Source organism: Lolium rigidum, chromosome 4, assembly GCF_022539505.1.
Source record: "Lolium rigidum isolate FL_2022 chromosome 4, APGP_CSIRO_Lrig_0.1, whole genome shotgun sequence".
Taxonomy (NCBI): Eukaryota; Viridiplantae; Streptophyta; class Magnoliopsida; order Poales; family Poaceae; genus Lolium; species Lolium rigidum.
The window spans coordinates 231,613,333-231,626,917 of record NC_061511.1 but is presented as its reverse complement, the minus strand read 5'-3'; the positions used below and the strand labels follow the sequence as shown (position 1 = coordinate 231,626,917).

The following is a 13,585-nucleotide window of genomic DNA, read 5'->3' as shown; positions in this document are numbered from 1 at the left end:
ACTCGGATTTAGTACAAGTTTGTACTAAATTCGAGTCAATTAAAAAGGAACGGAGGGAGTAATAATAAAAAAGTATTGACCGAGGCAGTGACAGTGCTACAAGTACTTCCGCCACCTGGACTCAAAGATCTCGAGTGTCCAGCTTACCAAATCAAGCTGGGCCGTCCGTTCCCCTTTGCTTCTGGTGCCTGGCTCGTCTACCTCACGTTCGTCACGTGTGTGTGACCTGCACGAGCCGTTTCCTCCGACGAATAACACCGCGCCAGCACCGCCCGCCGCCGACTGACTGCCGGCGCGGCCCCACGTCCCGCTCCTCGACGCGCGGCGGCCAGATAGCCCTATTCGTTCGGTCCTCCTCCTCCGGCCTCCCCGCGCGCGGAGCACAAGACGGACGCCCCCCGCCACCACCACTCTTCCACCCCACTCCACTCTCTGCCACTTTCTTGCCCGCGGTGGCCGTTCCAAGCTCCGGCCCACATAGCAGCCATCCCTGCCCCGCCTCCACCTCCGCATATCCGTATGGCGTGCTCAACGGCGGCGGGCGTCGAGGCGACCGCCCTCCTGTCCCCCCGTCCCGCCACGTGTCCAGTCGCCGGGCGCCGCGTCGCCCAGTTCTGCCGGACTCGACACCGCAGCCTCAGGTACGTCGCCCTGCTTCGACAGCGTGCGTGCGCGCGCGTTTCTGTGCCGCCCAGCGAGAGCCGGGCAGGTGTTTGCGTTGCTCGTCAGATTTACAGTGCTGGGAGTGGGAGGGATTCGTGTTGATCTGTCTGTCTAGTTTGGAGTAGTTACTAGGAAGCACAGGGGGGGGCGGGCATTTGAGTGGGCAAGAGTGCGAAATGCTGTGATCATGTTTGATAAATTCAAACATTGTGGGGGATCACAACTGTGAATCTTCGAACCTGTTGGAGACCAAATGTCGGCAACCTAATAACTTTGTTCTGTATGTTGGCAAAATGTCTGTCCTAACTCATGCTCTTCGATCATGATCAGATCATTGTAGACACGCTGCTACGAATATTGTCGAGCGAACCTGACTTTTGTTCGCTGGTTCTAGGGCGGCTGCGCAACGTCCCGGCCAGAAGAGTACAACCGGCGCCGACCCGCTTAATGGTGTTCAGAGCGACGAAGCAGCGGTTTCCACTGGCAAAGGACGACAAAGGGTATTGCAGCATATATACATTATTACTTTACCAGTTTATTTGTTTCCAAATCCACTTGCCCGGCCGCGTAGCTACGCGACAATAGATGGGAATTCTTCTTCTTTTTTGTAAAAGTAATTAGGGGTCTTGGCTGCCAATGAAACGCAACATACCTTACTCATATGAATTTCTACCTTATCTGAACTTAGAAGATGTGAACTAGGTCCGTTACATTAATTTACTACAAAGTATTTTGTAAACCAAATAGCAGCCAGAAACGCGTGATTACAACAGAGTTAACATTTGCATCAATTTTACTCTGAAATATCCATTTTTTTTATTGTTTGCTCTTATTACTCTTGTTACTTTTAAGAGTTTCTAGGTTTGTGGTTTTCCCCACAGAACTACAGTGATGGAGATGGCATATCGAATCTTCAGCTGGAAGATCTGGTAGGAATGATACAGAACACCGAGAAAAGTAGGCAATTCCTTCCTTTTGAATATCCATACAGTTCCCTAAACTGCATCGAGTTCTAAGTATGTTCATAACAAACACTCATCTGGAAGTTTATTTTGTTAGATATACTTCTTTTGAATCAAGCTCGTGTTCAGGCATTGGAACATGCTGATAAAATTCTTAAAGAAAAAGAAGCCTTGCAGAGGAAGATAAACATTTTAGAGACGAAGTTGTCAGAAGCAGATGCACAACATAAGCTTTCAGCTGAAGGGAATTCCAGTGACTCACAGCTAGTAATGGAGTTTGATGTTCTAAAGGAAGAGAATATTCTACTCAAGGAGGACATAGAATTCCTTAAAACAAAACTTATCGAGGTTGCCGAAACAGAGGAGAGTATATTCAAATTGGAGAAAGAGCGTGCTCTTTTAGATGCTTCCCTTAGGGAGCTGGAGTCTAGGTTTATAGCTGCCCAAGCAGATATGATGAAACTTGGTCCTAGGAAGTATGATGCCTGGTGGGAGAAAGTAGAAAAATTGGAAGACTTGCTTGAGACCACAGCAAACCAAGTAGAGCATGCTGCTTTGGTATTGGACCACAATCATGATCTGCAGGATAAGCTTGACAAATTAGACGAGTCACTGCAAGCAGCAAATATTTCAAAGTTCTCCTCTTATCTTGTTGATCTTTTGCAGCAAAAGGTAAAATCAGTTGAAGAACGCTTTCAAGCATGTAACCATGAAATGCATTCTCAAATTGAACTGTATGAGCACTCAATAGTCGAATTTCATGGTACTCTTAGCAAACTAATAGAGGAAAGTGAGAAAAGATCACTGGAGAATTTCACAGGAAACATGCCTTCGGAATTATGGAGCAGAATTTCCCTTTTGATTGATGGGTGGTTACTTGAAAAGAAAATATCTTACAATGATGCAAATACATTACGAGAAATGGTTCGGAAAAGGGACAGTCGTCTTCGCGAAGCGTACTTGTCTTGCAGAGATACCGAAAGCAGAGAAGTTATGGATAATTTTCTGAAGATGGCACTACCAGGAACCAGGTACTCTTTCTTCTTTGCTGAAATGAGAAAACATGTTTACAGAAAATATTTGGTATGTAATCTCTATGATTCATGCAGCTCTGGTTTGCACATTGCCCACATAGCAGCAGAGATGGCTCCTGTCGCAAAGGTGAGTTATAGTGTTAATTCAGCCTTTCATAAGTGCATTTGAAGTTTTGAATTTTATCTTTGGATAAGTCGCCACCTAGTATAACTACTATTTACAGAGCTTAGAGAGAACAATTTTTTTAAGTACAAATATTCTTGAACATAACAAAGTACAGTACTAATTTTTCCAGTTTTGCACGTAAACTTGAGCCTATCCTCATATCTTACATGTGAACAGTAAATCGCTATTTTCAAATATGGTTCTCCTCAGTTGTTCTCAGATAGGCCATGATGATCCAAGGGCTGATTCAAACCGTCGTAAACTGACACTGTTGAATGTGTGCTCTGATATGTAGCTTTTACTGGTTGAAAAATGCTGCATGTATGTTTTTTAGCTCATCAGTTATGATTCTGCAACCATGAACAGAAAATGAAGCTTGGTTATACTAAAGAGATGAAATATTGACTTAATGTTTCGACAAAGTTACAATATGCAAATAAACTGTCTAAAAAGTGCAGGTTTGTCAATTGATTATTTTCCTACAAGTTTCATTAGATCTATCTCTAACTGAATTATGAAAGTTGTTTCTTGGGATATTTGAAAGTACTGGTGCTGATACAATGACTTACTGTTTTGTAATCTTATATTTCTCCATTCTGATTAATTTGAACCATATTAGACATATGTTCTCTTGCTTATATGCATGATTGCTTAGGTTGGTGGCCTGGCGGATGTGATATCTGGCCTTGGGAAGGCACTTCAGAAAAAAGGGCATCTAGTAGAGATTATTCTTCCCAAATATGACTGCATGCAGGTTGACCAAGTTAGCAATCTTAAGGTATGTAGCAATGTTGCTTATTTATATGTCTGGTGGATCTGTTAGGGTAAGAATGCTATCATGTGATTGTGCAGGTTTTAGATGTTCTTGTGCAGTCCTACTTTGAAGGAAATATGTTCAACAACAGGTTTTGGCTTCTTTGCATCTCAAAAATAGATGGCCACCATCTTCGAAGAGTTTGTTGCATACCACACATCTGGTGTCCAACTCAACTCCACGCCTCGCGATGTTCATATGCAAAGGGTGGCTGTTATGGCCAAACCTCCACAGAAAGTGGTGAACCTTGGGAGGGCAATTGATTTTCCATATCCTCTTCCACACATTCTGCTTCCAATCCCTATTTCTGTTGTCAGAACTTTCAGGAGAGCATCTATGCTTCATCAGGAGTGTAACATGGAGTTTGTACGCCGACTTCACCGTAAATATGCCACGCCTATCCAAATGCCAGGCCAGAAAATCTTCAGCATCGTCAACAAGGGGAATAGCCAGGATGACAGCAGCATCCTCATCGCAAAAGGTCTGGGATATCAGCTGGGCATCCCAAGTACCAGTACTTGGATCGATGAGCTCAGAAACCCGAGACAACAGAATGTTACCTTGGCGTGTCACAGGCTTCAAGTCTTCTTCTTTCGGCAGCCATTGGTCTCTCCAAATATTGATCTTCGATCCATCACCAACACGCCAGATAAGACCCTCCCTTAGGAGCTGCAAGCCTTTTAACAAGCTGCGCCACACATAGCTCATTCCTGGCCTTGCCTGAGCATGGAGGAGGTTGCCATCCGGGAAATATTTGGCCCTAAGGACCTGGGCACATAGTGACTCGGGGGCCTGGATTAGCCGCCAACTCTGGCGCGCCAGCATCGCCATGTTGAAAGAGTGGATGTCACGAAACCCCAGACCTCCCTCAGCTTTCGGAAGCTTCATCTTTTCCCAACCCACCCAGTGCATTCTGCTTTCATTATCCTGCTGAGACCACCAATACCTGCATACCATCTGGCTGATGCTATCACACAAGCTTTTAGTGAGATCGAAACAAGCCATGGCATAGGTGGGAATGGCTTGAGCCACAGCCTTTAATAGAATTTCTTTCCCAGCTGCCGACAGGAACCTCTCCTTCCATCCTTGGATCCGCTTCCAGATTTTTTCTTTGAGATATTCAAAGCACCTAGCTTTGGATCTGCCAATGTAAAGTGGCAAACCAAGATACTTCCCCCCATGGGTCTCCAACCCCAGACTAAGCATCTCTAGGATCCTCTCCTTCATTCTTCTTGAGGTGTTACAGCTAAACATCACCGCCGATTTCTCTCTGTTAATAGCTTGGCCCGAACATTCCTCATACTTTTGCAGGATGGATCTAATGGAAGCAGCACCCTCTTCAGTAGCTTCCACAAACAGGAGGGAGTCGTCTGCAAATAGCAGATGATTGACCGTGGGCGCCGTTTGTGCAAGCTTAATCCCTTTGATACCATTCGTGGCTTCAGCGTGGTGGAGAAGACCAGAGAACCCTTCAGCGCAGAGAAGGAACAGGTACGGGGAGATGGGGTCCCCCTGTCGTAAACCTCTGCCTGGGATCACACTCTCGGTGAGCTGGCCATTGATTCTAAACCTGTAAGACACAGAACACACACACTTCATGACAAGTTCAATGAACGCCTTATCAAAGCCCAGTTGTTGCATGACACCCCTAAGGAACGGCCACTCAACACGGTCGTAAGCTTTACTCATGTCCAGTTTGACAGCCATATACTTTGTGCTTCCCGATCTTCTTCTCTTCATGAAGTGGGTCATTTCATAAGCCAGGATGGAGTTGTCAGAGATCAGTCTACCCGGCACAAAGGCACTCTGGTTTGGGGATATGATGTCGCCTAGAACAAGCTTCAGCCGGTTGGCGATGGTTTTGGAGACAAGCTTATACACAACGTTGCAGAGGCTAATTGGGCGTAGGTCTTTCAGTCTTTCAGGCTTCTGAACCTTTGGGATGAGCACTACGATTGTCTCGTTCCACCCTCCGATATATCTTGCCCCTCTCAACACTTGCGACACTTCGCTTACCACTTGATCACCCGCCAAGCTCCAGAACTTCTTGTAGAAGACAACGAGCATCCCATCAGCACCCGGGGCTTTGAGATCGCCCATGCTATCCAGCGCCTCCTTCACTTCTTCTCTAGTGAACTCCGCCCCCAACATCTCATTCATTTGTGCCGTGACTCTTGGAGGAATGTGGCTCAAGGCGTGCCTGATATCAATTCCTGCCATAGGGGTAAACAAAGATGAAAAGTAGTTAGTAACAAGGGCCTTCAAACCCTCCTCCCCCTCCACAGCCACACCATCCTCGCCCTTCAGTTTATGGAAAGTATTTTTTTTCTTCCTCTCTGAAGCGCATGAATGAAAGTAATTGGTGTTTCTATCCCCCTTCTCCAGCCATTGCACATGCGCTCTTTGGCGCCAGTACATGTCCCACTGTTCTTCCAACCGTTCAAGCTTGAATTTGATGACTTGCTCTTTATGAACAGAGTGGTCAGAAATGTCCCTCCTTCTACAAACTTCCAACTCTTTCTTCAGATTTTTTATTCTTTTTTGCAGGTCTCCCAAGACATCCTTGCTCCATGAATGAAGCTCCTTGGACACAGAGGTAATAAGATCCTTTACCTGAGTGTGTCCATGCGATTTGGCCTTGTTCCAGGCATTGGTGACAATAGTATCACAGTCCTCCTCCATCAGCCACCGTGCCTCGAACCGCTTATTCACCACGCCTCCGTCACCCCGCCATCTGTTGCGCGTCAGCTCCCCCATCTCCAGCAGCACCGGTGCCGTGATCGAGTGCCCACTGCCCCCATTCACGACTTTGTAGCCTGGAAATTTGGCACACCACCCTGGGTTTGCTACTGCTCGATCGAGCCGCTCACGGATATAGCCCTTCGCACGACAATTGTTATTACGCCAAGTAAAGATGTCTCCCTCGAAGCCGAGATCATTAAGATTACAGAAGTTTAGGGCATTTCTAAAACGATCCATACAAACTTGTGGTCTAGGTAGGCCACCTTGCTTTTCAAAGCTAAACATAATCTCATTAAAGTCACCAATGCACAGCCATGGGAGGCTAGCTTGGTGATGAAGGGTACGCATCAGCCTCCACGTCTCTTCACGCTTGTCTTGATTTGGTTCTCCATAGATGCCTGTGAGTCGCCATTTGGATCCATCCGCTTCAACTACATTGACATCTATATGCATTCTCCCCTTCCAGCGCAGCTCCACGTCAATTCCTCTCTTCCACAACATCGCCAGACCGCCACTCTGGCCCTCACTCTTCTGGACAATCATGTGGGGCATGTCCAGCATCCACCTAAATTTCTCCATCCTCTTCTCATCCAACTTGGTTTCAGATAAGAAGAGGATATCAGGGACCTCTCGCCTCTGGAGCTCACGGAGCCCCCGAACTGCCGGCCTATTCCCCAGTCCCCGGCAGTTCGCAGCTGCAATCTTCATTGAGGTGCGCAGGGCTGAACCTGCAGCCCCGCGATCATGTTGTTTGGTACACTAGCTGACTCCTTCATCTCAACGTCCCTTTTCTGTTTCTTCGTGTCCGTGTCCTTGCCCTCCTCCACATCTGTCACAAAATTCCTCTTCTTATCTAGCAAGATACTGCTAGCCCCTCCGTTCTTTGTCTCCTTCGGTGGCCCTCTGTTGTCTAGGCGCTTGAACTTGTGCCTCGTGCCCCTCTGGCTGTTGGATGCTTTCCTTGCATAAGTCAGTGTCAGCTTGCTCTTCCCCACCGTTTCCTTTACCTCGGCCACCTTCTTTGTTTGTTGGGTCTCTGTAGGCTCCGAGAGCATGTCCTGAGCCCCTCCAGAATTTTCTTCTCCTGAAGCCGCAGCCACACCTTCCCCTCCTACCGTTGCCTCCCCCTTCTGTAGCATCAGATTAGCCGTGGCATGGGGAGCGGGGGCCTCCTGGCCCACCATTGCCCTTGCCCCATCGTCCTCCATGACCAAGACCTTTGCCCAGTCCAAAGATTTCCTCGGACCAGCTGGAGATTTTGCACCCCCCTTCTTCACTGGGCTCGTTACTTCTTCTTCCCCTTCAACCTTGTCCTTTCCATTAGCCGCCTCCGACTTGTTTGAGTCTTCCTTCCTCCAAGAAAGGCTGTTGCTGCCTGCCGTACCTCGCCGCTCCCCAAAGCCAAAAGAGCGCCCGCCACTGCCACTTCCTCCTCCACTGCTCCACTTTTGCTTCTCCCCGCTATTTTGTTTCTTCGGAATATAAGCGCGCAGCCAGCTCCCGAACTGTTTTTCCTCCCCCTTTGTTGTTGGTAGCAGACAGCTTTGGTACTCATGCCCGATGACCCCGCAAATGTAGCAAAACTCTGGAAGAAATTCGTACTCAAAGGGACACCATTTGCTCCTACCATCTTCCCCCACTTGGATCATCATCCCTCTCATAAGAGGTTTTGTAATATCAATTCTTACTTTGATTCTCAGCACCTCCCCCGAAGCAAAATCATCCTCTCCTACATCAGCCTCCATCCATTCTCCTATTTTCTCCCCTATCATCTCCCCTGTGGCCTTATTCATCTTCCCCAGAGGCAACTTCAGGACCCGGATCCAAATAGGTATGGTAGAGAAAGCATACTCTTCAACCGATTTTGCAGGATCATAATCTTCCACTACAACTAGATCGTTACCAAACTTCCAGGGGCCACAATCAAGCGCCTTCTTTTTACCTGAGTTCTGCAGGAGTGTTATCATGAAGGTGTTCTCCCCGATCTTCTTGCACTTGATCCCCCGAATCGGGCACCAGATTGGTCCCAATGCTTGCTTGAGGCCCTCCGTCGGCACCAGCTTCTCCGCTAGCACCTTCACCACCACCTTTGGCTCCGCCGCCATCTTCCCTGCTCCATCCGCCACCTCCATCTGTTGCTCCTCGATCCGCAGCCCTGCCCTCTCCGCCTCCGAGAGCCGTAGGTTCCGCAGCATTCCTTCCATCTTCTCCATCCTCGCACTCCCTGTCGCCGCCACCTCCGCCGCCGCTGTCCAGCAAAACGCTGAACCTAGACCTAGATTTTTACGACCGCGAGCACAGTTACCCGCAGAAGGATGTGATGTGGTGGGATCTGGGGATTAGAGTGGGAAGCTCGTGGCCGCGAGCACAGATTTGTCTACGGATGGGAGAAACGGGGACGGGGGCTAGGAGGGATTTGGGGGATCTCGTGTTTCGCCTCGCTTTCGCCCTTCGAGAGAGCACCAGCCGTCACTCCTGGGACGGACTTCTGGTAGCTTGGAGTTGAGTTATTTCATGGTACTCTTAGCAAACTAATAGAGGAAAGTGAGAAAAGATCACTGGAGAATTTCACAGGAAACATGCCTTCGGAATTATGGAGCAGAATTTCCCTTTTGATTGATGGGTGGTTACTTGAAAAGAAAATATCTTACAATGATGCAAATACATTACGAGAAATGGTTCGGAAAAGGGACAGTCGTCTTCGCGAAGCGTACTTGTCTTGCAGAGATACCGAAAGCAGAGAAGTTATGGATAATTTTCTGAAGATGGCACTACCAGGAACCAGGTACTCTTTCTTCTTTGCTGAAATGAGAAAACATGTTTACAGAAAATATTTGGTATGTAATCTCTATGATTCATGCAGCTCTGGTTTGCACATTGCCCACATAGCAGCAGAGATGGCTCCTGTCGCAAAGGTGAGTTATAGTGTTAATTCAGCCTTTCATAAGTGCATTTGAAGTTTTGAATTTTATCTTTGGATAAGTCGCCACCTAGTATAACTACTATTTACAGAGCTTAGAGAGAACAATTTTTTTAAGTACAAATATTCTTGAACATAACAAAGTACAGTACTAATTTTTCCAGTTTTGCACGTAAACTTGAGCCTATCCTCATATCTTACATGTGAACAGTAAATCGCTATTTTCAAATATGGTTCTCCTCAGTTGTTCTCAGATAGGCCATGATGATCCAAGGGCTGATTCAAACCGTCGTAAACTGACACTGTTGAATGTGTGCTCTGATATGTAGCTTTTTACTGGTTGAAAAATGCTGCATGTATGTTTTTTTTAGCTCATCAGTTATGATTCTGCAACCATGAACAGAAAATGAAGCTTGGTTATACTAAAGAGATGAAATATTGACTTAATGTTTCGACAAAGTTACAATATGCAAATAAACTGTCTAAAAAGTGCAGGTTTGTCAATTGATTATTTTCCTACAAGTTTCATTAGATCTATCTCTAACTGAATTATGAAAGTTGTTTCTTGGGATATTTGAAAGTACTGGTGCTGATACAATGACTTACTGTTTTGTAATCTTATATTTCTCCATTCTGATTAATTTGAACCATATTAGACATATGTTCTCTTGCTTATATGCATGATTGCTTAGGTTGGTGGCCTGGCGGATGTGATATCTGGCCTTGGGAAGGCACTTCAGAAAAAAGGGCATCTAGTAGAGATTATTCTTCCCAAATATGACTGCATGCAGGTTGACCAAGTTAGCAATCTTAAGGTATGTAGCAATGTTGCTTATTTATATGTCTGGTGGATCTGTTAGGGTAAGAATGCTATCATGTGATTGTGCAGGTTTTAGATGTTCTTGTGCAGTCCTACTTTGAAGGAAATATGTTCAACAACAAAATTTGGACAGGGACTGTTGAAGGTTATATACAATCAGCTCTCAGTTGTACCACTGTATCAACTTCTAGTCCGCATTGGCCTAACTAAAATTAGCATATGCAGGCCTACCTGTTTACTTTATCGAGCCAGAGCATCCGGCGAAGTTCTTTTGGAGGGCTCAGTACTACGGAGAGCATGATGACTTTAAACGTTTTTCGTACTTCAGCCGTGCGGCACTGGAATTACTTTACCAATCTGGGAAGAAAGTTGATATAATCCACTGCCATGACTGGCAAACTGCATTTGTGGTAATCGTCAAAGATCATTTGGTAGCATTGACTCATTGCCTACTGAACATTGATCTTACTTTCCTTGGCTGATTTACAAAGTTTAATGTGCTAACTTACCTTTAAAACTTTGAACTCTAGGCACCTCTTTATTGGGATGTATATGCCAATCTAGGCTTCAATTCAGCTAGAATTTGCTTCACTTGTCACAATTTTGAATATCAAGGAAGTGCTCCAGCTCGTGATTTAGCATGGTGTGGCCTTGATGTTGAGCACCTAGATAGACCAGACAGGATGCGGGACAACTCACATGGAAGAATAAATGTTGTTAAGGTATCATTTATGGCAAACTGTAGCAATAGATTTGGAACACAAACTTACTGCTGTGGTATCAATGATGCTGGTCTGGATTCATATTATTCAGGGTGCAATTGTGTATTCGAACATCGTGACAACTGTCTCACCAACATATGCACTAGAGGTTCGCTCGGAGGTAATTGTTCTTATGACCTTTTTGCATGTAAATTTCTTTGGCTATTTAGTTCCACTAGTAGCCTTCTACTTGTGAGATTCATGGGGGAGAATGGATAATTTATGAGCAAGCCACTCAAAATGGTTTATTGTTTGGAGGCAACTTTTCTGGAAGACGAAGGCTTGAAGTTGCACAGCAGGCATATTTACTGTTACCTTTGTTTTATCAGTAGTGCCAGACATAGTGATGCCCCTCCATGGACTGGACACTGAAGAGATGCTACATAATTATTCATAAAAGCTTGAATACATGAGAATACCCTATTTAGCTATATTGAAATGCATATCCAAATAGGCCTCTCTAGGGCAAGTTCAATGTAATAGTTTCAGTTTGCAAGTAAAAAAATCCTGTTTTTGTTGATGATGCCCTTCTCCTGCCCAGGGTGGGCGTGGACTCCAAGATACACTTAAAGTACATTCCAGGAAATTTCTTGGGATACTTAATGGAATTGACACAGATACATGGAACCCTTCCACTGATAGGTATCTCAAGGTCCAGTATAATGCTAACGATCTCCAGGGAAAGGCAGCAAACAAAGCAGCCCTGAGAAAACAGCTAAACCTGGCTTCTGCATATCCTTCACAACCGCTGGTATGATTTTCAATCCTTGTAAGACCAGGTCTCAACGCCTGATAAACTGGATATGTAAAGGTTCACCATGTGTCACTTTTCTTCATGGAGTAGTCTGTTAGCTATATGGTCCTGTGATTTATCATTAATATTTTTGTGGCATGGCCCATCTAGTCTGAAATTGAAATGAGGTACTTCTATACTATTTTTGATTTATTTTTTTCAGTTAGCCAGTGTCATTGTTTGATACCCTGCTGTGTACATTTCTATCCTTCCATTTGTCTGGGAAACTTGACACTGAATGTTAACTGCATAACTAAAATTTTCTCAAGCAGGTTGGTTGCATTACAAGACTAGTTCCTCAGAAGGGTGTACATCTCATCAGGCATGCAATATACAAAACGGCTGAATTGGGAGGACAGTTTGTCCTTCTGGGTTCAAGTCCAGTACCAGACATTCAAGTGCGTTTATCAGTTTATGTCACACAGTTTATTTCGTAGTATGATATCTGTGCAGACAATCTGATCAGACTTGATTCTCCAAAATAACAGATGAAAACACACTTCACTACCGCATGAACAATTTATTTATCACCGTAGTAACATGAGTCTGAAATAGTGTTTTTGTCGGTTACTTCTGTTAAGCACATCTGTGCCTATAGCTGGAACAGTGAACATATTCGCTTTTTTGTTTGTTTCACAGAGGGAGTTTGAAGGTATTGCAGAATATTTTCAGAACAACAACAATATCCGGCTGCTTTTGAAGTACGATGATGCTTTGTCTCATTGTATATATGCTGCATCTGACATGTTCATTGTTCCCTCTATATTTGAGCCATGTGGCCTCACTCAGGTGTGCATTCTTTCTGTGCTTAGATGATCACTTTACTAGAAGTAATTAAGCAAGCGCAATTCTGACCTCTCTCACTTCTATTTGATATTTGATGTGTGACCTCTGATTAGCAATTCTGACATTCCACAGATGATAGCTATGAGATATGGTTCCGTGCCAATTGTTCGAAAAACTGGTGGATTGAATGATAGGTAAATAGTGAACCGACTGTTCCTCCAAATATAGTGGTCTCATTCAATCAATCAAGTAACAAGTATGATTTTTTTTTTTTTGGTTTCAGTGTGTTTGACTTTGATGATGAAGCAATTCCTATGGAAGTGCGAAATGGCTTTACATTTGTCAAGGCCGACGAGCAGGTGGGCCTTGTTTCTGTGTGCATAGCATAAAAAAGGGAAAGTGTGATTGATGATACCTGGTGTGCAGAACACTGATTTGGGTGTTCATTAATTGTGACAGGGACTAAGCGGCGCGATGGAAAGGGCGTTCAACTGCTACACAAGAAAACCTGAGGTCTGGAAACAGTTGGTGCAGAAAGACATGAGGATAGATTTCAGCTGGGACACTTCAGCTTCGCAGTACGAAGACATCTATCAAAAGGCAGCGGCTCGAGCGAGGGCAGCAGCTTGATGAGCACGGAGAGCGCATGTTTCGTGAAGCCTACATACATGCCCTTCTTCTCCCCGGCCCGGCCCTTGGCTACAAATGCTCATTTGCTGATAGGATCAGGGATCAGAATCATATAGGAAGTTGGATGCTCTTAACGCACATTTCCTTGGTGGCAGCCAATGTGACCTATGCCTGGCAATACATTAAGGTGTCTACTGAGGCACACAGAACGCAAAGGCAGAAGCAGGCGTTGGCCATCTATCACGGATATGATGAAACTGATAAGTTTGTAGCACGTGCACTGTTGTTGGCATAAATTGGTGTAAATTATGAACTGTACATGTGCTGTGTGCATAGTCGTACTATTCCCGAGGAAGAAATCTTATGGTCCATGAGATGACAGCAGCGATAGATCCAGAGACCTGCCCGCCTGGGACCAGCATCTGTTTGAAAATATACCAGTAGCATAGCATGCTGGTGGATGAAAAAAAACTTTCGGAAACAAATGAATATTG

At 45.2% G+C, this 13,585-nt stretch overlaps 1 protein-coding gene across 1 annotated transcript; it reads left to right on the top strand.

The window, feature by feature from the left end:
* The first annotated feature begins 504 nt into the window (after window positions 1–504).
* On the top strand, window positions 505–13,465 carry LOC124707249 (probable starch synthase 4, chloroplastic/amyloplastic). Its single transcript, XM_047238915.1, has 17 exons — window positions 505–641; window positions 1,058–1,163; window positions 1,545–1,620; window positions 1,723–2,388; window positions 8,899–9,166; window positions 9,245–9,296; window positions 9,994–10,116; window positions 10,191–10,266; window positions 10,347–10,531; window positions 10,652–10,843; window positions 10,935–11,003; window positions 11,424–11,633; window positions 11,948–12,073; window positions 12,315–12,464; window positions 12,594–12,655; window positions 12,745–12,820; window positions 12,921–13,465. Exons 1-17 carry the CDS (start codon window positions 520–522, stop codon window positions 13,089–13,091), a joined length of 2,730 nt encoding a protein of 909 aa, XP_047094871.1. The 5' UTR covers window positions 505–519; the 3' UTR covers window positions 13,092–13,465.
* The last annotated feature ends 120 nt before the right edge of the window (window positions 13,466–13,585 follow it).